Source organism: Conger conger, chromosome 15, assembly GCF_963514075.1.
Source record: "Conger conger chromosome 15, fConCon1.1, whole genome shotgun sequence".
Classification (NCBI taxonomy): Eukaryota; Metazoa; Chordata; class Actinopteri; order Anguilliformes; family Congridae; genus Conger; species Conger conger.
This window is the reverse complement of record NC_083774.1, coordinates 24,029,121-24,054,620: the sequence shown is the minus strand read 5'-3', so window position 1 is coordinate 24,054,620 and position 25,500 is coordinate 24,029,121. Positions and strand designations below refer to the sequence as shown.

Sequence of the window (25,500 nt, the reverse complement as noted above, 5' to 3'; positions counted from 1 at the left end):
TCTCTCAGGAAGGATATGTTCAGAGATGAGCCGTGCTCTTCGAATGTTAATGCCACACTTTGGGAACCCTCCTGTTCCCCCCTCTGGGGCTGTGTGCCTCTCCTCTCTCCGCCTCGTCCCACGCGGCCATTTTCCTGTCCGCAAGCCAAAGATAGAGCCGTGTTTGTCTTCTCAGACAGTCTTTATTGATCATAGCTTAGCTGTGCAAACCGTTGCTCACGGGGTCCTTTCCAATAACATCAGAAATGAAAAGACCCGCACTCTAGCTTCATGCTTGAAAAAACAAATAATAGTATTTATCTTACCATGTGGATGGTTATCGTTTTGACCACTTGGGTATTCATTCTGCTAAAATCAATACTATTATTTGCTTTTTTGAGCGTCAAGCAAGAGTCTTTTCTTTTCTGATGTAGAATTCAGGACAGTTATACAGAACAAATATTGAATCAATCATGCAGGAGAGGTTTGAAAACCCCAGGGGGCTTCTGCTTGAACCTCACCTGAAAAGTATATACATCCAATTCAAATAATAAAGATTATTTTAGAACACAGAAGCATATGGGGCTTAGGTGTCTTGCTCAGGGACACTTGCTCTTACCGCCTGAGCCAAAGTGGCAGAGCGAGGAACCTCTGAATTTAATGAAAACGTTGGATGTTGCTGTGACCTAGCACCTTGTAAAGGTCTTTTGGTGTGCGTCTATTTTTCTCCATTTCCTTTCAAATATATCCTTGTTTGTTCCAATGGGCTATTTGAAAGGGTACTGGATGTCTTTCTCTCTCCCGCTGTGGCAGTGTTGGTGTGCTGCACTTACACTAGCCAGTGTGGCAGTGGAGGGAGTCATTCTCTCCAGCTGGTCATGACTGCCACCTAGTGTTCATATGGGTGTATTGAAGGGCACCTCAAGGGTATCAGTGTTTGTTATTCTGAAAACTTTTCTAGTTTGTTTTCGGTATCTTGTTTGTGTAGTTGTGGTTTGGTGCAGTGAAACCCTGCTCTTCTCTGAGCCACAGTGAAAATAGAGAGCCCGGCTTTCGTGCAGTCTGCCGGAGTGGGTCAGTGCCTTAGAGGATACACACTTGGTCTCTCGTTTTCTGCCGTGATGGAATCAATAAAAATAAAAAAATTGCTTATTTTCGCAGCAGTCATTGGACATGAGTGCTGGAGCAAGCGCAAGGGACCAGATTATACACGTGAGTGGAAATTTGTGCGACACCAAAACAAAATCAGACGACTTTATTCTTCCCCGTTTGGATGACTTTAGTTTTGGACAGTTACTTCATGCCTTGTATGAAAAGAAATGAGTCAATATGTTCTGTAGCTGAATTTGGCACACAAAGGACAAAATGTGGTGAAATGAATATCCCTTCTTCCAATGGAACGGATGTGGCGTTGTGAAATAACCAGCTCTGTTGTTCAGTTAAGCAAAGTAACCTCATTCTTGGTGAATTTTATGTTTGTTTGCTTGGACATTTCACAGGGGCAAATCTAGGAACCATTCATGCAGGGAAAAAATACGATAAAGGGCACGCACACAGACGCACACAGACGCCTCTAGGGGCCCCTTAACTCCTGCCCTGGCCGTTCATAACAAGACTAATTTAGCATGCCCTAATTTTTATATTTATCTTAAATATGAAATACAATATTTTAGCCTGCACACTGCCCCAGATAAGAGCTTGCCAAGTGAGAGTGATGCGGTGTGCTGGCGCAGTGATGTGATTGGCTGGCTGACTGTGCTGCAGGACTTGGAGAAGAAGAACGAGAGCCAGCAGGAGTCTCTGCGGTCCTTCCACCAGGAGCACAGGACCCTGCTGGAGAAGCTCAACCAGCTGCAGCAGCAGCTCAGCCAGGTGAGGGCAAGCCCCTCTGTCCCCGCACCCCCACATGCCCCCACACCCCCACACCCTCCGCCCCACACCCTGCCCCCCACACGCTTCCACAGCCACACGCAGGACGATAATGACCACACACTCGGCACAGACACACAGCACCACTGTGTAGCACAAACAAGCTTGCAGTGCAGACATAGTGGGGCAAACCGTATGCAACAATTTCTACCGATTGCGTGCAACAAATTAGCACTTTAGGCTAGCCTTTGTCTATTCCTTTTTGGGGAAGAATGATTTGTTTTTGACAATTTCTGGCCCAGCCAGGTGAGAGCAGGCCCACACCCCACACCTCCATCCCCCCGCACCCCCACACCCTGCTCCCCACACACTCCGGGCCAGATGCAGGACATTAATGACCGGGGAAGAGCACGTTTGGCACTAAAACGCAAGCTGGACGGTCAGCAAAAACGCACAGTACCACGATGTAGCACAAAAAAGCTTGCAGTCCAGACATAATGGAGCAAACACTACAGACGTAAATTATGAACATTGTATGGATATATAGTATAATAGGAAAGGATGTGCATAGAAACAAAACCTTTGTTATAAACCAATGTTTATTTTGTTGTGCAGGAGAAGTCGACTGTGGAGGACGTACAGAAGGAGGTATGTAAGATATCTTCTTTGCCCCGCTGCCCCGAGTGTTATCCTCAACATTATTCCAAGGTTACTTACAGTATAACAGCCATCATTCTTGGTTTATAGTGTTGTTAGTGGAAAGGTCTGATAACTTTGTACTTAGCATAAGTATGTATGTGTGCACTTATAGGCTTGAATCATGCAGCAATTCCACTCGGCTCCAATATTTCCTCTGCATCATGTCTCTTGCGTTGCTAATGCATTCCATTAGGATGGTGTGTACAGTGTCCAGCCTCAGTTAAAATGCCTTGATGTGCTACTACTGCTGGAAGTTGATGTATGTGCTAATCGCTGAAAATAGCTTAAGAACTGGGGCGGGGGATGATTTTGCCAGTGCAATATCCAGGAGTCTTTTAATGTGCGTCCAGGAGATGCCACACTTGATCTAGTGCAGGGAGAGGGAGGGCCATCGCGCATAATCGCCCTGATGGAGAACAGTGCAGAGATGAAATGTTTTGAACTCATCACAACTACAGAGAGAGTAATGTCAGTGTGCGTGCACCAAAGTGTCTGGAAGCCCTTGATATTGACCTCCTCCACCTCCCTCGGCCATCTTGGCATTTATTCTCTGTCTGTAATTACCTTTTTTCCCCCAGCCTTGAGTCTCCCCGGGTCAGAGGTGCACACGTGTAACTGCACACATCTGCTAACATTTCTATCAATTGTGGTGGTGTGCAACAAATTAGCTGGCTTTTTAAAGTTCCTTTTTTGGGGAACGAGGTTTAGATTGTTTTTGACTCTTTCTTGATGAATATATATATATATACTATGGGAATGTCATATCATAGGGCCAGCCAGGCTAGCTGCTAAGGTTCATGACTGGGACCCAGAAGGTTAATGGTTCAAGCCCTGGTGGAGCCACGATAAGATCTGTGCAGCAGTTGGGCCCCTGAGCAAGGCCGTTAACCCCACATTGCCTCAGGGGAGGGTTATCCCCTGCTTAGTCTAATCAACTCCAAGTTGCTTTGGGTCAAAACATCAGCTAAATAACTTATGTATGTAGGTACATGAAATGCTTAATATGCTGTGAGTGTGTGTGAGAGAGAGAGTGTATGTGAGAGAGAGAGAGGGAGAGAGAGAGAGTGTGCGTGTGCGTGTGCGTGTGTGTGCGTGTGCGTGTGTGTGTGGGAGTGTGTGTGAGAGAGAGTCTGTGCGTTTGTGTGTGTGGGGGGGTGAGTGTGTGTGGGAGTTGTGGGGTGTGTGTGTGTGGGGGAGTTGTGGGGTGTGTGTGTGTGTGTGTGTATGGGAGTTGTGGGGTGTGTGTGTGTGTGTGTGTGTGTGTGTGTGTATGGGAGTTGTGTGTGTGTGTGTGTGGGAGTTGTGGGGTGTGTGTGTGTGGGAGTGTGTGTATGTGTGTATGTGTGTATGTGTGTATGTGTGTATGTGTGTATGTGTGTATGTGTGTATGTGTGTGTGTGTGTGTGTGTGTGTGTGTGTGAGTTGTGGGGTGTGTGTGTGTGGGAGTGTGTGTATGTGTGTATGTGTGTATGTGTGTATGTGTGTATGTGTGTATGTGTGTATGTGTGTATGTGTGTGTGTGTGTGTGTGTGTGGGAGTTGTGGGGTGTGTGTGTGTGGGAGTGTGTGTATGTGTGTATGTGTGTATGTGTGTATGTGTGTATGTGTGTATGTGTGTGTGTGTGTGTGGGAGTTGTGGGGTGTGTGTGTGTGGGAGTTGTGGGGTGTGTGTGTGGGAGTTGTGGGGTGTTCTGGTCTTGCTGGTCAGACTGCGCCTCCTGCTTTGACGCAGAGGGAGCAGCTGAAGCTCCTGCTGTTGACCAAGGAGAAGAAAGACGAGGAGGGCGGGAAGGCTGCCGTGGAAACCGTCAAGGTGCAGCTGAAGAGCCATATGGTGAGAGCACACGGCACCTGCAGCTGCCCGCCCAAAACCAGTCCTGGCCTCCCTGTGTCTGTAAACACACACTGTCTGCTCATTCTGGACGTTGGTGCCTTAATTATCAAAATATATTTATTATTTATACTTTATTTAGACTCTCTGTCTTCATCATGACTCATAAATGATCATGGCTCAGCATACTGTGTGTACTGCAGCTTCTGTCTGTCTGGTACAAAATGTAAGACGGACAAATGATTGTTTGTATTCACTGTTTAAGAAGGACAAATGGCAGTAGAAAGTTGCATAGAATGTATCCTTGGATTCCTGTGACAAGAGAATCTAAAACTGGTCTGAAGTCAGTCACATTTATCAAAAATGCCTGATTGCTTTGATGTGCTGGGTAGGGTTTGAAGGTGGGAATTCCTGTCGTAAAACTGCTATCTGTTTTTACCATGAAAATTGGCCCTGAAAAGTCCTGTCCTTGAGAGTTTCATCAGTTTCCTTTGGAAAATTCTGGAATGCATTAATCGGCATTCATGGTCGCATGAATGAACACATTAGGTTCGTAGCTTACGTCTATTGTGCACTGAGCCACAATACTAGCCGAAGACCTTTTTTGAGGCTCATCCGGACATTTGCTGCTCAGTAGATCTTTCTGAGGATGACTGTGAGAGTTTGATGTGTTTGAAGCCGCTTTAGTGATCAATTATTAAAGTGTGTGAAGTCCAGCCTGTCTGCTTCATTACAGGGGGATTACTCGGGCCAGTCTGTTATTAAAGGTGAGCGAGGCACTTCTTCTTCTTTTTAATCAGATTTTCCTTCCTCAATATGGATCTATTAAATATGCATGAAGCCGTAGGGTCTCCGCGCGGAAGGGCGCAAAACTTTGTTTGACTTCTGAAATTGAGGAATGTTGATTGATGGTTTTCGCCCTGCAGGAAAAGACAACGTCCTTGTGAAACAGTCCTACAGCCTTGACTCGGCACAGGTAGCCCTTTACGTATTTATTCATTATACCCACTTGCTAGCTTTGCTAACTTGCTAGCTTTATTGAGATTTACAGAGGAGTCGGTGTTTTAAACGGGAAACATGACTGAACGAGCGGTTCTACCGCGTCAGCGTTCAGCAGTACTCAGGACATCATTATTTACTGGCGTTAGAAGCCATTCTGTATCATCTTCCTGCTGCGCCTTTATGTTTTATTGATAATAAAAGGTCTGGAGAATATGGAATTTTACAGTGTTAACACCCAGCACCCCGGCGCTGTGCCGCGTCAGCTAAACGCTAAACGCTAAACTCCGGCGAGCGGGAGCGCTAGGATGCTCCGCTCGGACCGCCGGCCCGGGAGTCCCTGGGGAAATTGAAAAATGAATGATTTATTTAAGTTCCCCGCAGGTGTTTCTCATTGTTTGAAATGGACTCTGTATTGCGGCTGATGGAGTTTTATGTCCACGCGTATGGCCCCTGTTCCGCGCGGGGTGTAAATTACGCGGGCGGAGGGCGGGAGGCGCTAAGCCTCGGGGGCAGGCCCATCGCTGCCCGCGCCGTGCGCCGCACATTTCAAACGCCCCGCTTCAGATTGCCTCCGCAATAACCGTCTCGCTGGAGGATTACGCTGTAAAGAGTCCGTACATCCCCGCTCGCTTTTATGACACGGTCAGAGTGGAAGAGCGGAGAGACCAGGCTCCACTTAAAAGTGTTGCTTGTTATTTTGTTTAGTTTTTTTTTTACGCTTTCCCCCACTATTTTGTTTTTTGTGGGGGTTTATCTCTGAAACCGCTCCTCACACGTTCAAAGACCGAATCCTCTTGGAAGAGCTAAAGAACTCCACTGACTCCAACAGTAAAAAGAAATTGTTCTTTTAACGGACTGCAGTCGTATCAGCATAGAGCAGGGGTGTCCAATCTTATCCAGAAAGGGCCGGTGTGTGTGCAGGTTGTTGTTTTAGCGCAGACCGCTGATTCTACTCATCGAGGTCTTGATTAAAGACTACGATTAGTTCATTACTATAATCAGGTGTGTTACTGCTGGGTTAAAACAAAAACCTGCACCCACGCCGGCCCTTTTAGGATAAGATTGGACACCTCTGGCATAGAGCTTTATAAGTTGGAATGGAAATCCAGTCCTGTATGTGAAATAAATAAATAAATGTTGGATTAAGACCTGATAAGTAGCAGATCTTCTGAAACACTCTCCCCTGCCCCTGCTATAGGTCCTTCAGCCGGTCAGCAGGGGGCATTCCCGCTCCGGGTCTCGCCCCCTGGAGGTGCCTCGAGCGGGCGCCGCCCAGGCCCCGCCCGGGGAGGCAGAGGCCCTGAGGAGGGAGCTGGAGCTGGCGAGGAGGCGGCAGGAGGCGTCGGAGGAGGAGGCGCGCAAGCTGCTCGGGGCGCTGGCGCTCAAGAAGCAGGAGTGCGAGGAGCTGGGCAGGAGCCGCGAGGCGGAGAGGCGCGACTCGGACCGGCAGGTCCGCGAGCTGGAGGAGGCGCTGGGCGACGTGCAGAAGCGCATGCTGGACTCGGAGGCCAAGGTGAAGCTGCTGCAGGCGCACGTGGTGGCGGTGAAGGACCACCTCAACAGCCAGCAGGCCGAGGACCTGAAGACCCAGCTGCAGGACGTCAAGGCCAAGTACGAGGGCGCCTCGGCCGAGGTGGGCCGGGTGCGCAACCGGCTGAAGCAGAGCGAGCAGGCCCTGGAGGAGTACAAGGAGAGCGAGGGCCGGCTGGCCAAGGAGGAGGAGCGCCTCTCGCGGGAGCTGGCCCGGGCCCGGGAGGATACGTCCGCCGCCCTCGCCGCCCGGGAGGCCCGCGTGAGGGAGGTGGAGGGCCACCTGGCGTCGTCCGTGCCCAAGGAGAAGTTCGACAACATGAAGAACCTCCTGACCAACGGCGTGGACGAGAAGGAGCGGCAGCTGGCCGAGCTGCGGGAGGACTACGACCGCGCGCTGGAGGAGATCGCCGAGCTGCACCGGGAGCTGGACGGCCGGGACAAGCTCGCCGCCGCCGCCCTGGAGGAGCAGAACGCCGTGCTGAAGAAGAAGCTGGCGGACGTCACGGCCAAGAGCCAGGACCTGATCCTGGAGGTGGAGGAGGGCATGGAGGAGAGCAAGAGGCTGGCCGAACACATGCAGGAGCTCAACCGGAGGATCCAGACGCAGTACGTGCCGCTCAAGGCCCACGAGGAGGCCACGGGGGCGCTGGAGGAGCTGAGGGCGAAGCTGGAGCGGGCTGAGGCGGAGCTCCAGAAGCTCCGGGCGGAGAAGGGAACTCTCGACGCCAGCGTGGCCCGCCTGCAGACCAGCTACGTCCCCCCGGAGAAGTTCGAGAAGGAGGTGGGGGCGCTGTCGGCCAGGAACACGGAGCTGGAGGACCTGCTGGAGGACCTGCAGAGGCGGTGCGAGGAGCAGGAGACAAAGTTGAGCAAGGCGGCGGAGGAGAGTGCCTCTCTGAGAGAGAGCGTGAAGGGAGAGGGCGCCCGGAGGGAGGAGTATGAGAAGGAGAGAGCGGCACTCAACGGCGCTCTGGACCGCGCCCGCGCCCGGCTGTCTGAGCTGGAGGGCGAGGCAGCGAAGCGCGAGGAGGAGCTACGGAAAGTGAGAGAGGGAAACGCAACGTTGAAAGGAAAGCTGGAAGGGGTGGAGATGAAGCTGGGGAAGGACTACGTAAGTGTGAAGGAGCACGAGGAGGCCAAGCGAGAGCTGAGCGGGGCGCTGAGCGCGGCGGAGGCCAGGGAGAAGGAGGCGGCCGCCGCCTGTCGCGAGGCCCAGGAGGAGACGAGCAAGCTCCACAGGGAGATCCTGGAGCAGAAGCGGGAGCTGGACACCATACAGGAGGCCATCCAGTCCAAGTTTGTCCCGGCGACCGTCGTGAAGGAGAAAGAGAGGTCGTACGAGGCAGCTCTGAAGGATCTGACGGGGCAGCTGGAGGAGGCCATGGAGAAGTACGGTCACGTGAAGGTGGAGGGAGAACGTCAGAAGCAGGAGAAGGAGAAGATGAAGATGGAGATGGTGTCGGCGCAGAAGCTGCGGGACGCGGAGGAGGAGCACACGTCGAAGGCGGAGGAACTCTCGAGGAGGCTCCGGGAGGTGGAGGGGCAGAAGAGGGACCTGGAGGAGCAGAACGCCCAGTGCACGGCGGAGGTGCAGAGCCTGCAGAGACGGCTGGAGACGGAGTACGTGCTGCTGGAGCGCTTCGAGACCATGAAGGAGTCGCTGAGCGGGGAGATGCAGCTGGCTCGGGAGGAGGGCGAGCGTGCGGCCCAGGCCTACAGGAGGGAGGCTGCCAGGGTCGCCGCCCTGGAGGCTGAGCTGCAGAGCCGCAGTGCCGGCGCCGCCCTGCTGGCCGAACACGCCCGCGCCAAGGAGGCCCTGGAGAAGGAGGTGTCCCGCCTGCGCGTGGCCCTGAGCCAGGAGGAGGAGAGCGGGGCCAGGAGGGCCGAGGAGGCCACCGCCATGCGCTCGGAGCTGCTCCTGGCCGCCCGGGCGATGGAGGAGGCCTGCCGCGGGGAGGCCGAGGAGGTGGCGGAGCTGCGGGCGGAGAAGGGGAGGCTGGAGGAGGAGGCGGCGGCTCTGTCGGAGCGCCTGGCGGGTCTGGAGGAGCAGTGTAAGGACCTGCGGGAGGAGGCGTCCCAGGCGCGGCAGGGAGAAGGCAGAGCCAGGGCCGAGATGGAGGACCTGCAGGCCAAGAGCACCTCCATCGAGCGGGAGATCCGGGAGCTGAAGGGGAGGTACGACGACTCCCTCAGCACCATCGGGGACCTGCAGAAGAGGATCCAGACGTCCTCCGCGCAGACAGAGCAGAAAGACAAGAAGGTAAGCGCGCTGTTTGTTCTCAAAGACGCCAAACACGCTCCTTAACAAGCCTGTCGCTTGAGTGAGTGTGGCGAAACCTCCATTTAGGTGCTTCTATGATGCTTAGACTTCAGAATATCAGAAAGCAGTCGATGTTGGAAAAAGTACAAGTTCAAAAAAGGGGCATAATAAAAGTAACTTATTGGTACTTTGGAAGTTCAAAAGGTGGCAATTACGTATGTGCTCTGTTTTCACTGTGTTATTAAATTCATAAGCAGTCATTGGCTTTTGCACCTCTTAAATGGCCATTAAGTTTCACTCTTTACAATTCAAGATTTGCTGCCTTTTACATTCTGCAATGCACCCTTCAGCCAGTCAGGAGTTCTGTCCTTGCCTGGAGAGCAGGGCCGGTAGAGATTGAACGTTTGCTACTTTTTTGGGGAGGTCCTCGTTGGGGGGGCTGCCTGGGGGGTTGTGGCGGACGCGTGGGCGTGAAACAGCTGTGTTTACGCGCGCAGATCACAGAGCTGCTGACGGACGTGGAGAGGCTGAAGCAGGCCCTGAACGGCCTGTCCCAGCTGGCCTACGCTGGCACCGCGCCCAACAAGCGCCAGACCCTGCACATCGACACACTCCAGGCCCAGGTCAAGAGCCTGCAGCAACAGCTGGCTGTGAGTACACCGTGTGTGTGTGTGTGTGTGTGTGTGTGTGTGTGTGTGTGTGTGTGTGTGTGTGTGTGTGTGTGTGTGTGTGTGTGTGTGAGAGAGAGTGTGTGTGTGTGTGTGTGTGAGAGAGAGTGTGTGTGTGTGTGTGTGTGTGAGAGAGTGTGTGTGTGTGTGTGTGTGTGAGAGAGTGTGTGTGTGTGTGTGTGTGTGTGTGTGTGTGAGAGAGTGTGTGTGTGAGAGAGTGTGTGTGTGAGAGAGTGTGTGTGTGTGAGAGTGTGTGTGTGGTGTGTGTGAGAGAGTGTGTGTGGTGTGTGTGAGAGAGTGTGTGTGTGTGTGTGTGTGTGTGAGAGAGGATCCAGGGTTCAGGATCAGAATTTGGGCTGGTTTCTCAGACGAGGGGTAAACCCAGAACTGAAAACATATCCCCAATGGAGATATCCGCTGAAAAAGAAAACTTAGCCTTGGTCTAGACTTAATACGTGTTTGGGAAACCAGCCCTTAATGTTTTAAACATCGCTTAAATTTTTAATGACATTTATTCCCATGCTTTCCCTCACTGTCACCACTCAGCCTTCTCCTTGTGTAATTGCCTTCACACTACAAATCCCATAAACACTCAGCAACCCCAGGACTTACCCTGAACTCCCCTGAGTTTACGAGGCTCTGTTATGGACACACAATGGGATAATCACTGCTTTGGGACACATTAAGCACTGTGTCCAAATCACAGTTGGCATCTCGGAGGAAAATATTACATTGAAAATATTTCAAAATGAAATGTAGCGGTATTAATTTAAAATGGCTGCATGTAGTGTATGGGGTCGTATAGCTGTCAGTTGTTGTCTACAGCGTCATTTATCTAGTGAATGTGCCTATAGAGTACTGTGTGTACAGACAATGGCAAATCCTCACCCGCTAATGTTGAAGCCAGAAGGTCAGTCACACGCTCTTTTGCAAGGCTGTGTGAGATGTTGGCTCTCTGTCTGCGTTAGCGAAGGGGCTCTGCTCTCCAGCATCGTGACATGGCTCATCACACACAGAGCAGTAGGGGACTTGATGACGTCTTTCTCTCTCTCTCTCTCTCTTTTTTTTTTCTCCCCCTTGTCCCCCCCTCCCCTTCAATTGCTTGCCCTGATATGAAATGAAAAAACGAGAAAAACTGCATTCCTATTGGTTGAAATGGTCCTGGTAGTTTCCTGAAAATTATCGCTGTAGGGGGTGGAAAAATGTGAGTTGCTTGATGTCGACCTTCCTGGCAGCTCCGTCGTCTTTCTCGAAATGCTAAAAGTTTTTATTAAATCGCCTCCGTAAGCTTGCTTAAATGAACACGTGTGGCGGTTTTTCCCCCCAGTGTTTCTTAATTAAGTGACCCTTTTTTTAAGCGTGTATGTTTCTGTGTGCGTTTGTGTGGTGAGGCCCTGAGTGTAACTGAGCGTGGCAGGCTGATGTGATGTTGGAAGGCGGCTGGCTCCTCTCGGTCCCTCCACCCGGCTGTCTGACACACTCTCTCTGTTTAAACAGGATGCTGAGAGGCAGCACAGAGAGGTGGTCTCCATCTACAGAACTCATCTCCTCAGTGCAGCACAGGTACTGTGTGCGCCTGTGTGTGCGCGTGTGCGCGTGCGAGTACGTGCGTCTGTGTGCGTCTGTGTGCGTCTGTGTGCGCGTCTGTGCCTGTCTGGAAGGGGCTGACTTCTTTGCTGGTCTGTTAGTGCTTATCAATATGAGAGTTTTATGTTTCCCCCTTTTTCCGCCGAATTTGGCCCAGCTGTGTGTCAGCACTCACCGCCGACTCGGGGGAGTGTGCGCAGGCCTGTGCTCTCGTCCAAAGTGTGTGATGTCACCACCACTTATCATGCTGCGATACGCATGACATGCCTTTCTACAGTCAACTGGCTTCAGCTTAATACTTAGCTTGCAGTGCTATAATACCTTCTTTAGGCAGCAGGCTAATAATTGAATATTATTAGCGGCCTGTAGCGTAGTGGTTAAGGTAAATGACTGGGACACGCAAAGGTCGTGGTTCTAATCCCGGTGTAGCCACAATATGATCCGCACAGCCGTTGGGCCCTTGAGCAAGGCCCTTAACCCTGCATTGCTCCAGGGGAGGATTGTCTCCTGCTTAGTCTAATCAACTGTACGTCGCTCTGGATAAGAGCGTCTGCCAAATGCCAATAATGTAATGTAATGAATATACTATGCAGGTCCTACGTGAATAAACACTGTTACACGTACTTAGTGTTGTATTCAATACGGGGTTGATAAGGTCACATGGCACTTGAGCCAGAAACTGATTGGTGCAGCCAGTCTTGTTACACCGGCTCACACAGACGAGAGTCGGAGGAAGACCCTTCATATGCAGCTCAGCAGGGGGACTTTGCAGATGCCTGGTAGACCAGTAGGGGTTTGCGATGAGACGACCGAAGCCCTCCCACCCCTGGGTGACTGTAGAGCCGGTTGTGTGTTGCCCAATGGGGCTGCAGGCTACACCTAGCACTGGCGTTGTGCTGTCCACTACGCCTGTGTGGGGAGGCTGCTGAGGGTGGATTTGCAGCTGAGCGGAGCTGAACACCGGGGGCGGAGGGATAAGCTTGCCAGGCCTAGCAGGACTCCTCTGAGCTCCTCTGTGCTGTGCTCTCCCCCGCAGGGCCACATGGATGAGGACGTCCAAGCCGCCTTACTGCAGATCATCCGGATGAGGCAGGAGCTGGTCTGCTAGCCCCCGCACCGTACCCCGCCAACACCGCCATCATCGAAGAACAGCCACTGGAACCAACCCCCCCCCCCCCCCCTTTAAACCTCGCCTTCTTCATCTCAGCGCTGAAGACCTATGCACAGGCCCTCTGCTCCTCATCGAGCAGAAGCATCTACTTCATCCTTGAGAATTATATCTTCACACCCACCCGGTTTCAGATCTAATTGTACATATGGCTGAGTTATGACCAGGCTCGTACTTTAACTTTAAGGACCTTAAGATATCTTGGGAACCGGTCACCAGTTTCTATTTCACCGGGCCATAGGTGACTGTATGTCAAGATATCACTACTGATATGCTGTTGTTCCCCTTTTGTTGAGAATTGCACTGAAAAAGTTGGCTTCATCGAGGGTATTTGATACAGAATGTTGCAGACTACAGCAGTTGGAGGTTCCTGCTGTCTGCAGACGCACTAATGAGGATATTTTCTCTACTTTTCCAGTATGTCTGGTTGGAGAGACCGCTGTGTAGATGATCGCACACTGTCTCTGTGGGGCTTTATTCAGCTGCTCCGGTGTCCTCGCACATAAACAGATAGCCAGCATTTGCCGACGCATACGTCCCTGCCCTAAGACTGCAGGGGTCTTTCATTTTGAGCACACGCCCCTCCCAAAATATCTGTACGGCCCTGCCGGCGCCCATTGGAGGATTGTCACTAGGACACATTTTTAAACGGTCCTCAGGGTGCAGTGAAGGGGATTGGCTATCTGCACACTGTAGTTCACGCCCTAACACTCCTCTACCCCCACCCTCCAGTGTAGTCCGTGTTCTCAGTCTGTGCCGATGGCAGCCTGCTTAAAGTGACCAGGCGGGCGCCGGATTCAAAACCAGAAGGTTGTAGGCTCGAGTATGGGGGGGGGGTGGTTTTTAAATAAGGTCTTTGTCAACCTGCAGTTGTAGCACGTGCCTGTGCCTCTCAGCGGGGGCTTGTTATCCGTATCGGTCTCGTCTGCTGTGCCTCCCGCTCAGCCAGGCCACCTCAGTCCCTGAGAAGACGCGCCTCACTCTCACACTCCATTAGCCCTGCAGATGCCTGTCGCTGCACCGAGTGAGCAGGACTCCTCAGTAACGGGCTGCGCGGGTCACGCGACCGGGTCACGCGACCTGCGTCCCGACCGGGCTCAGCACACGTCACATCACTCCAGTCGCGCCGGCGTTCAGTTCACCCGGTGCCTCGGTTTAACTGCGTCCTCTTCCTCACCGCGCAGGGCGCCCAAAGTCACCCAATCCCATTGGACTGCAGGTCTGGTCTTCGGGGTCACCGGGCAAGGCTTCCCGGAGGGAGAGGGCCGTCGCGTTTCCTCTCCCCGGGCTCGGCAACGGAGCCCTTCGCTCAAACCCCGTCGCTGGAGTTACTGGGACATGGCTGCCCCCTTGTGGTGTGACTTGGCAGGCCAAGTTCCCTGTGTAATTTCACTCGCTCTATATTTTGTGATTAATGAGAAGAGCTTAGAGTTCTAAAAAAAATAAAAATAAAAGTATCTTTGTGCCTTTACACAGATATATTTTTTCAATAATGGCTTTGTAATACTTTTGATTGATAAACAACTATGTTATAATAATATTCAGCAGGACTGGAGTAGGATAGAAAAACACTTGTTGGTAATGTAATGTAATACTATAGGGACAAAGTTCTCTATGTAGTAAGAAGTACACTAATGTTATGTAGATTAACAAGTGAATGACTTCCATATTATAAGTTATCTAACTTCATTTGCCCAACTATAAAAGCTATTCAATAATTGCCTAAAAATGATTATTACATCCATCAACTGACTTTTGCTACTGCTACTGTAATATTTAAGACGATGTGGAAAAACAAATATAAATTGTGACTTTATTTTAACCTGAAATCACTGGAGAGAAATTATACAAATGCTGCTCTCCTGTACTGGATTATTGGTAAGAGTTTTATAAGCAAGGATTTATTTTTAGTTTTTTTTCCCTGTTTATTTTTTTCTTTTGCAAATTAGTGGTACCAACATTTAATAAAGTGCCGATATAGAAATGCCTTCTCGTGTTCTATTTCCGCCTGCTGGTATGAATATAGTACGTCTGCATGTAACCCACTTCAGGAATAAAGAGAGGAAGAGCCACTTCTTCACTGACGGAAAGAGAAAACGAATTGATGAAGAGAAGAATCGAGTGGGAGGGGAGGGGAAGCAGAGCGGAAATAAGGACTTTCTGTGACGGCTGTCGCTCGTTCGTGTTCCGTGCAGTTGCTCTGAATCCATCTGCTGATGCTTCCACTGCGCGAGCGCATCAAAGTCTGCTCTGATGTGCACTCCGGATGAGTTCCTTCATTCCAGGCTAGGATGCTATTAAAGCGCTGCGCCCTTTTATCTGTGCTGATGGAGGAGGTGTGACGCGAGTCTGCCGCACAGCTGCATCAGCGTGGTTGTATGTCGCTTCTATATTTATATTTCCGTTGGCCTCCGCTAAAATCAAAATCAGAATGCTTCCTGGGAATATGATCGATCAACAGTATGCATATTTAACGTCGCAAAGTTCAGTGAAATTCGATGGCTGAATGAATAAGGAAAAGCTATAGCCTACTTTAAACTTTGGAAAGGTTTTGGGTTTACAAACCATTTTTAAAAATGACATGACGTAAGAAAGTTTGTGCTCGTGCTGTCGAAAGCAATGCATTATAAATACAACATAATTATTGTGATTATTATTGTGAGCGGATAGGCCTAATACCACTTTTCCTCAGTCAATAATGGAACGTATTGTTTTGAATTATTCGTAAGTTATTCACTGCTTGTTCATAACACTTTTATATAACTAGTAAGTGTTGACTTTTCCTGAAGGGATTAAAGAATGCCGAAGCACTCCAAGCAGCTTAAAGGTTGAATTTGCTCCGAAAACAAATAGTCCTTTTATCCCACGCCATTCAATACATTCCACTTTTATGTGGGCTAATAAAGCAGACTTTGCCAAACAAATCAGGCTAGATGGATATTTGACGTTTGAAATTTGGTTGCGTTTTTAGTAAATGTCTAAATTGCTTACAGATGACTTAATCATTTTTGTGATGTGTCAGTCTACACCGTGTTCAGTGGAAACGTTTGGCGGACACTTCCCAATTATGAACCAGGTTTGGCAACCGTTTGTTGCTGGAAACGTAAGGGAGTGAGATGAGTTAGCCTACCCGTGATGGACGGAGAACTGAGGGTGAGATTTGAGGCGGGGAGGGGTGCGTCGATACCTTCTCCAAACACCTGGGTTGCGTCTCGCAGCGAGGACGCCGCGCACATGTGCTTTCATTTTAAACCCAATCTAAAGAGGAATGAGAGAGCTCTGTGCCAGCGACGCACTCTCTTTCATCCCCGGTTCGTTTATTGTGCTTTTGATTTGTACTTTTGTTTTCCCGAGGATATGTATTCATTTGGAATCCCACAGACCTGGGGGTTGAGAAACCAAATTTCTCAAGAGTGACATGCGCTCTGCCGCCGAGCTTTCGGGGGTTCACGCGACCTCAGGCAGGGCATGTTTGAGTGGTTGCTGTAGATGAAAGAATGCCGGGAGGGAAAGAGCGCCAATTTAAGAAAACCTCTCGTGGAAACCACAAAGCCCCGCATTTACACAGGCACCTGTATCTCTCTGTTTTCTGAGCATGATTTATAATAATATCAATTTCTTTCTTTGTGGTTTATGTCTGGGTTATTAAATTGCGTGTGCGTGTAAAACAAAGACTTTGGCATGGTAAGAGCGTTTCGTGGGACACATGTTCGAGTACGAGCCAGTGCAAGTGTTTTCATATTATACAGAAACCTAATACAGGCCTAACTTTGAAGACTGGCCAGCTGCCCCCTCCTCCTCAATTTGTAACATTGAAGCCCCTTCCCCCACCCACGTGTAATTAATACAGCTCCTGACTTATTTAATTGGAGAGAGAGCCAGAAAGCATGGGGTTTTAAATTTTATTATTTTTTTTCCATTTTATTACCCTGTCATTTGTGGTCTTCTCTGTGTAAGCTGTTCTCTGCAATTATGGCAAATACAATTTAGCTTGTTTGGAGATTTCCCTTTAATCTGATTTCCAGTCCCATAACCAGGAACAGATGTCTCCTCTTGGTTTTTCTCAAAACATTAATCATCTCCTTAAGGATCACAGAGCATGGATGGCGTTTAACAACCCCCCTAAAAGAAAGGTCTGTGACAGGCTCTGACCCACTCCAGGCATTTTATATGTGGTTTGTGACCTCACCCCAGAGCACTTCCCCAAGCCCCCCCTTACCCCTCCCTCACAGCTCTGCCCCTCTGCCAGCTACACGCTGCAGTGTCATTAAGGCGACCGTCGGGGCTCAGGATCTAAAGCTTAGCGGCTTGACCCCACAACGTACGAAAAGTGCCTAAAAAGGTGCAAACGCTTGCTGCCGGGGCGGTACCCTACATAAAATTGTACACCTAGCCAGCAATTCATAATTAACTTCTACCTTTTTTTTTTTTTGCCTGGAAACATTTTTGCTTCGGTTACTCATTTGTAAGCAAAGAGAACACTTCTGTACTTTCAGGGTACATTTGGGAAATTTTATCCTTGAAGGACGAAAATGTACTTCCACTGTCACTTTATTTCTGAGCGCACCACCTGCTTAGCAGTGTACCATTATGTGTGACTCCATCCCGAATCCAGTAACCTGGGTTGCTGTGGACTCCCAACTCCTTCGTTGTTTTCAAGTTAATGTCTGACTCTACCCACCCCCCCCCCCACAACCTCCTTCCGCCCTCAGTAGTCAGACCCGACACTGCTGACTCCGTCCTCCCCAATACAGCCGCCCCCTCTCTGATTCACACCAGCCAGCTGCACTTTATTACGCTCTGCGGTTGTGGACCTGTCCACTTGTCATAGGAATGCTTTTTTTCTTTTCTTTTTTCGTTTCCCTGGCTCCGCTCCCGTTTCTCCCGTGTGTTTCTCTTCCTCTGTTCTCTCTCCCTCTCTCCCTCTCTCCCTCTCTCCCTCCCTCTCCCTCTCTCTCTCTCCCTCCCTCCCTCCCTTGCTGGAGGCCGCCGTCTCCGTTTCCTCCCCGCGATGTCACACGCATGTCTGTCGGTAACAGGCCATTAGCCGCCGCGCAGACAGCGCTCCACTCGCCCTCTCATTAGTCCCCCAGGGCCCGGCTCCTCCTGGCCCCTGCAGCCCTTTAATGTTTCTGCAGAGTCGAAAACACTTTGTTGCCTCAATAAAGTTCATTTATAGGATAATAAGGCTCGGGAGAACACATGGTGCTGGTTTGAGGCGGATGGCTTCAGCGTGTCTCCCCCTCCCTTGCCCGTCTTCGCTTCCCTGCGAGTCTCTGATCCTGGGCTGACCTGCACTTCGCACACCTGGGACTGCCTGGGAGAGATGGGGGCTGGAGGCCTCTTTAATTTCCCAGGACTTAGTGGAGCTCTGAGGGAGAGAGGGAGGGAGGAGGTGGTAGGGAGGGCAGGAGTGGAGGTGCAGATTAGAGGCCAAAGCACAGTGGGGAAGCTGGCTCTGAAGTACCCGGACCAGAGGGCCTTGTTATAACGGGACCAAATGTAGCCGGACTAGACTCCATTATGCGGGTATGTAAATATAGGCGGAATGGTGGAGATTTGTACGAACGTACACAATCCGTTTGGCTGCAGACACAAGTCGGTAAACCACTCAGGAACATACACGCACATACAGCTGCACAACTGGGATTTAATATCCTGCGGTTTTTGATTTTTGGGTCGAACCTGGCCTCAGGCCTCACTGTAATCACGTGTGGGGGCTAATTCCAGAGGTATCTTTCCTGAGAAACGCAATGAGCGCTCCATATAGGCTGTATGCTAAATGGTTTCATTGGAGCTCAGTGTTTTTCCTTTTTCCCCTCATTAGCTCTTGGTTAACCGCTAATGCAGAGCGTATCCACTCTTTTTCTTTCCTTTTTCCCTCCTCTCGATGTCCTACCAAGAAACAGATGTGCCTCCCTCCCCCACGCTGCCCGACTGCCTAATAACCTCTGAGCCCGTGTGGAAAATCGGCCCCGTTTTCACATGTCTGCTCAGGGCTGACACGTACGCCATGTCCGCGGTTAAACGGGATAAATCTGCGGACGGGGCTGGCCAGGGCCCTGGAAACACTGCAGACACGATGTGGAAGGGCCCTGTCTTAAAGGGGAGGTGTGACATCTCCTTTTAGACTGACAGAAAGGGGTAGAGTGCCCTGTATATTTATATTATTGTGGACTTGCTATAGGGTGCTTACACAACAACCCTGACCGAGACCTGTCTGGTATGAGGGGGGTATTTTACAAAGCAGGATTACTGGTTTAGCTGTGCACCTGGAACAACTCTTTTTGATTCAGTCCATGTTCCAGATTTGAAAGGGTTCCGGGTTTTACTCTGTGCAGTTGTCCAGCTAACTCGGTAGTCCTGCTTCCTGATTCAGGGCCCTGGTGTCTCCTGAAGGGTGTGACATGGGGTCTAAATTGTTTGATTTAATTGTAAAACGCATGTAAGATGGATGGAATTTAATTTTATTCCTAGCTGGCCTGGCCTCCCTGTGTTCTGTTCAAATATCTAACCATAGAAATCTGTGTGCAGGACAAGTAAACATCCACCAGATGGCGCAGTTGCATTAATTGCACTTGAAAATGACACTATGCTGGTAATGGCTTTTCACTGCTTGTTTTCTGCCGAGCGTGCTGTGATGGATTAACCTGTCATAATGTATATTGTCTCTTCACGATATACCCCAGCAGAGAAAGAACTTAATATCCTGATATCCTTTCACAAACTATATCAACACTGAAATGCTTAGTGTATGAGGACATTAGTATTAGCGAATCGAAGGGTTCTTGTTTTAATTATTATTAAACTAATAATAACAAATCTTTTTGTATTTGCTTAACCTTGGCCTTGTTAAACAAAAACACGTTTCGCCATACTGCACTGAAAACAATCTTATCGAGCGTCCCTTGTTGTCTCAGGGACAGATGGCTTTAGTTGTTCGGTTTAGCCAATGTCATAATGTGGTTAGAAAATCACATTCACCTGTTTTTAGGTCTGGAGCCAGCTGTGGGGGTCCTGTGGGAACGGGGATTACTCAGCGATCGGGGCGTGATGAACCGAGCGGTCTTTTGATGCTTTGTGAGCTGTGATCAAACAAAACAACAGATCTGTGCTGTAATTTGTTGGAAACAGAGTCTCAATTAGTGATGGGAAATTGAGGTTTCATGAACCACGTAATGAGGCAGCGCTGCAATTAGCTGTCAATCTCTGTCAAGGAACACAATTAACTGTCAGGAAAGACTGGTTTTTGACAATGAGTTCGGTCTCCGCGTAGCACGCTGTGATTGGTTCGCCTCAGTGAGCGTATGATGGCTCTTTCCATTTCGGGAAGCGGTACTTTCCCGTCTCTGACTGAGGGCTTGGCCGCTGCTGTAGCTGAATTGTCGTCTTGCTCCCTATTCGGTATGGTTGATACCGCTGCTTGGAATTGTGGGAAAGTGGGAGAAGTGTTTGTGTGGGGCTGCAGGATGGATGTGAACCTTGGACCTCAGCTGCAGTCCGTCATCCTGAAGGCCAGTCCGTGTGAACGCTGAAGCGTCTCCCTGCGGCCATCTGCGCACGAGGTACCATACGCCAAAGAAGTAGCCAAGAGGCAGGGGTGCTGTTTGAAATTTGAAATTGATCACAAAAACCCAACAACCCCCCAGCCCCCCCCCCCACTCCCCGCTCCCCGCCCCAGAACAATACAAAGCTATGTGGTATCATTCACCCACTCTTCGATTGTGGATTTCTAACTGCCCCCCGAATGAATTCCTGTCTGCACCACCGCCTTACGCCAAAAAAATCTCAGAGTTAATGTGCAGGTCCCCTGCTCCAGGACAGGAAAAGATTAACAGTTTGCCTCGGCTGTTGAACACATCTCTCCCCGCACGGCTCAGATTGTGCACTTCCTGTAAATAATTCCTCCAGAGGAAATCCAGCTGGTAGGCCGTGGCGCGGTGAAAAAGCGTTAAGGTTTAATATCGTTCCAAACCTTCCCCCGGGAGGAGACGTTAGTGGCAGACTAATTACCGGCTGGGCTCCGCGCCCAAGTTCCAAGGTGAACTGGGAGCGGAGTAACTGTTGATCATTAGTATTGGAAAATTCACTGGTTGTACGAGCCTGTAGTTACACAGCGCCATTAAAACATGAAAGTACGCCCCTCTCCCTATCCCTCCCTCTCTTTCTCGCTCTCTTCTTGGGAAAGGAATTCGCCCAGACGTAAACAGCCTGTAAAATGGAAAACTACATCTGCCTTCATTTGTTTTTTCCTCCTTCTTTCTTTCTTGCTTTCTTTCTGAGACGACCACATTTGGTAATCTTTACTCTCTGAAAAAATTCCTCTGAATAAGCGGGATCAGGTTATGAAGAGGGGGGGGAGGAAACATGAGTCTCCCCCCATCTGCTTTCAATGCTGTGGAGGAGTGCTGGAGGTTGGGGGGGGGGGGTGCTTTCGTGTGGAGAGGATGCCTGCGCAGTTGGGGAGCGCGTTTTCGGGGGGGGGGGGGGGGTGAAGCGTGCCTGTTTGGGATTGAGTTGTTTTTCTGAACCCTCGCTCGAGGTGCGAGCGTGAGTCTCTCTGGCTCGTCTTCCTCCCCCAGGTCAGCCTTTCATTGTGAGGCCTGAGCTGAGGTCTGACTGCAGTCTCTGGAACACATTTAGGTCCTGCAGGTAGACCGGACCTCCTTTTCCGGGTCCTTCCGCGCGCATCCTCGCCTCGAGGGTCAGCGCACAGGCCGCCAGGAGGCCGTGGGACGAGGCCTGTGCTCGTTCCTCATTTCAACAGGACGTTTGGGACACAAACTGCATTCTGTTGGGTTTCTGCCACAGGGTTCCCAAGCGGAGGCAGTGATCGAGACCTGCAGTCCATAAGTATGCAGTATTTGTACAGTCATGCGATTTCTGTAGTTTTGGCTCCTACATGGTGAACCATGTATTAATTACAGTTGTTTCCATCCATAGTAACCCCAGTCAAAGGGAGCAAAAGTAATGGGACAAATTAACCATCTGAATTAAAGTCATCATACTTAGTACTTTGGTGGGAGACTGTAACTATTAGAAAGTCAGTCAGTGTTCTGCATTGCCCTAGCACCATGCCGGCCTGTTTAGCATGCCTAATGACACACACACACACACACCTCAGCCCAGGGCAGATTTGTGGTCCGTGTTGAGCGGTGGTTCAGAGAATGTGCCAGTCAAACAGCTGTGCTCTGCTTCCCAGTACACGTGGCCTGTTTCAGCGGTGATAATGCACCGTAATTGCCGTCTGAATCAGCAGGTAAAAGGAATAATTAGATCTTTTTAATTGTATCTATTGAGATTTTGCCTAAAAATAAACCGCATTACCCTTTCCCAACATCCAGGGCTGTGTCTTTTGATGTGCAAGGAGGAGTAAAAGGCTCTCAACTTCCTGCTCTGAATTTTAATTGAATTACCTACTTTCTCTGCCTCATTAGTCTAGGTACCGAGTTTACACCTTTTAATATAGCTTTTAAAAACCGGTTTAATCTGCCCTCTTTCATCTTGTCTTTTTCAGACTTTTGCATCACTTTGATCCCCCCCTGCCGTTGTCGTCTTTGATTGCACCTTTGTGCTTTAAAATTTGTCTTTGAATTAAAATGCAAATTCCCTGATTAGCAACTTCCTAATTCTGCCTCGTTCGCCACCCTCCCGATTCCGCGGAGAGCATCTTTATCCGCCCGGTTTTTGATTTATTTTTAGCGGCCGGATCTGAGGGCCGGCCGGTCTTTCATGTGCTCACCTCGGAGAAGGTGAGAGTGCACTTTCAACCGGGCCGCCACACCGGAACCAAAGAGAAACATTTACACATCAGCCGAGCGGGGCGATAACGCGGGCCTGCGTGGGTTCCAGCGACAGCTAATCCTTTATGCGCAACAAGCCTTTGTCGTGGCTTTGACTCGCGTGTCAGTCAGACGCCGGGGGATCTGACACGACTTGCCCTGCGGCCGCGGGAAGTGTCTTTTAATCCTGTTTTTATTTTATTTTTATTTTTTTTATTCGCCCGTAGCCGGAATCAAATAGCGGTTTTGTACCGCCGTCTAATTGTGAGTGAAAAGCGCCCGAGGGCAGCGTAGCAGTCGTGAGGCATGTCAGCGTCTTACAGCACGCGGGGGGGAGGCTGCTGACAGAGAGCGTGTCGTGTTCCTCCACATCTTCTTTAGACCGGCCAGGCGCTCGGAGTGCGCTTCCTTTTCTTCTTCTCTGCTTCTGAACTGCAGGAGCCTCCAGCTGGCCACAGGTGCCACATTACAGTACAGAGCATCTGTTGCCATGGTGCTCCTCTTGGCCACATCCCTTCATGTCTGTTCATGAGGTGCATCCCATTGAAATGTTTCGACTTTCAAATTTAAGAATCCGGCGCTGACTATCTGGTGGGTCTACAGCAGGGATCATCAAATCTGGCCTTCAAATCCAAATCCAGCCCTGGTTTTCTTTTCTCCCAGCTAATTAACTGAACGATTGGGGCTACTGATTGGCCCGACTGTCTTCACACCTGACTCCCAGGTAGAGGGAGGGTGGAAAACCAGCCGTTCTTGGCCCTCGATCATCAATCACCTGGTTTACAGAATCAGTGGTTACTCCTCTCACTGCAGAAAAATTCATCTTTGGGAAAACTGTCATGCCGATTTAGCAATTTGATTCTATTTGCATATGCACGGAACATTAAACCAGATATGTGTTACTCATCCTGCCGTTCTCAGAAGAAAACCCATAATGCTGCAACTTTAGTTGTTCAAACTCGAGCAACACAAATGTCCTTCTGAGAGAAAGTGGGATCACTCGAGTCTGGACTTGTAAACATGCAGAAATATCACACTCAGTCACGGCTGTTTGTCTGTCTCTGTACTTAATCTCGCCTCCGTGTCTGATTATCTCCAGAGGTGAGATAATAAATCTGTCAGAGCTGCACCTGGGTGATAAGCAGACCGTCATTATATCTCCCACCAATAGGGGGAGTGGATGCTGCGCAGTCACCACCTGTGTGCGTGTGCGTGTGCGTGTGCGTGTGCGTTCGCGTGTGCGTGTGCGTTCGCGTGCGCGTGTGCGTTCGCGTGCATGTGCGTTCGCGTGCGCGTGTGTGTGCACGTATACGAGTCCGTGTCCGTTTACGTATGGGGAGCCTGCAGCTTAGTGGCTAAGGTACATGACTCAGACTCAGGTTCGTGGCTCAAGCCCCGGTGTAGCCATGATAAGATTTGCATCACTATTGGAACCCTGAGCAAGGCCCTTATCCCCAACTGACTCCATGGGGGATTGGCCCCTGCTTAGTCTAATCAGCCGTAAGTCACTTTGGATGAAAGTGTCAGCTAAAGAATAAATTGTAATTATATTACTTCATGTGTGAGTAATATGTCCCCTGTGATTGGTACAGTCACATTCATAAACTTCACAGAATCGTAGTGAAAATAAGGTCCTTTACACAGGGGCAAATTGGTTCCTTTAGGGCTCTGGCCATAGCTGTCGAGGGGGACACAGTTCTGTTCTTTCCCAGGTACCATTGCAGCACATTACAGCACATTGATAAACACGAGCTGACAACCACACCAGGGCAGAATAATCACGTATTACCCACCTGAATGTAAAGGGGCTGGTTTTGCTCCTCGGGGTGTTCGCAAGCTGTTGTTATATTGGTTAGTAATAAACATATTTGCTGCGTGATTGACGGCTCCCAGCTTTCGCTCGGCTAAATAGCCAGCAGTGGGCCTTTCCATAACATTTGCTTTATTACACCTCAGCCTCTCTGCGGCAACGGTTTCCTCCACAACATAAAGGGGGTCCTATAGGCAGCCTGCAGTGGTGATAATGAGGCCTGTGCTGGCAGTGCGGTGCCTGAGATTTCACGCCCGCATCCTTTAGCGTTAGCGCTGGAATCTCTTTCGACCGACTCCAATCCCGGCAGCATACCTCGCGTCCTTCAGGAAATATTCCGCGTGCGTGCTTCCAAGCTGCCTTTCCCTCACTTTTTAAAAAGCTTCAGGTCTGGATCCAATCAAACCGCAATGCTGAATTATCCAGTTATTCATTTTCGCATATGTTGTTAGCTACATTTTTTTTTCCCTCTCTCGCTCTCTCTTCAGTATCCGAGTCCGCCTCAAGTGCTGTTGAAACCGAGGGAAACAATCGCCCGGGATAATAGCGGTAATGATATAAAAGGCTTTTTAAAGCGCATTGCTTAAGGTTAAGCACGGAGTGCGCGGCGGTCCCATTAAACGCGGGACCTAAATCTTGGGAGGAATTTGACACGGCGACCCGCCGTTAAAGGGGCCTCGGCAGTGTTTACGCGGCCAGTTCCACTTCAGCAGTGCAGTAAATGAATAAAAGCACAGGTCTTAATATCCCTCACCCTTCCACATCGCCTCTGCTCTAATTACCATCCCCGCACACTCCGTTGGATATTCACCATGAAATGCCTCATTATGTTTCGCAATCTAAGTGCTTTAGATGTGCGCCTGTGATCTCCTGCTGAAATATCGCCCGGGGCGGGAGTGCGGCCACGCCTCCCGACTGCTCCCCGGCCGCCGAGGAGGTTTTCGGAGCGTTAACCCCCGCCTCGACGAGTCCGTAAAACCCCCCTCCGCCCCCTGCCCCGGCACACTGGGGTGTTTGAGGGAGAGGTCACGTGACCGGTGCGGTTGTTCGCCGTGGAGCTGCTGCAGAGGGCAGCCTTGCATTGCGTTTGCGGTTTTGTCTGCCGAAAGGGAGAGAGAGAGTCAACAAGGGAGGGCTTGTCTGGCGGCTGAGAACGCTGGCGCTCGTGAAAACTCCCACAGAGAGGAGACTGTGTTTTCGACCGCTGTGGTGAGAGACGTGGGGAACGATTTTGGAAGCTGAGCTGCAGGCCGTACAAACCAACCGTTTCCTTTTTACATTTTTCTTCTCTTTTTTTTTTTGGAGTGTGTGTG

The 25,500-nt window shown here is 50.2% G+C and overlaps 1 protein-coding gene across 1 annotated transcript in view; it reads left to right on the top strand.

Annotated features, from left to right (window-relative positions):
- Positions 1–14,579, top strand: part of LOC133111462 (uveal autoantigen with coiled-coil domains and ankyrin repeats protein-like) — a 60,695-nt gene extending 46,116 nt beyond the window's left edge. The window contains 11 exon segments of the mRNA XM_061221840.1: positions 1,141–1,191; positions 1,744–1,851; positions 2,464–2,496; positions 4,279–4,380; positions 5,114–5,144; positions 5,304–5,353; positions 6,578–9,172; positions 9,670–9,822; positions 11,338–11,403; positions 12,464–12,494; positions 12,497–14,579. Coding sequence (XP_061077824.1) covers positions 1,141–1,191; positions 1,744–1,851; positions 2,464–2,496; positions 4,279–4,380; positions 5,114–5,144; positions 5,304–5,353; positions 6,578–9,172; positions 9,670–9,822; positions 11,338–11,403; positions 12,464–12,494; positions 12,497–12,735 — 3,459 coding nt within the window. The 3' untranslated portion in view covers positions 12,736–14,579.
- Positions 14,580–25,500: the final 10,921 nt, after the last annotated feature.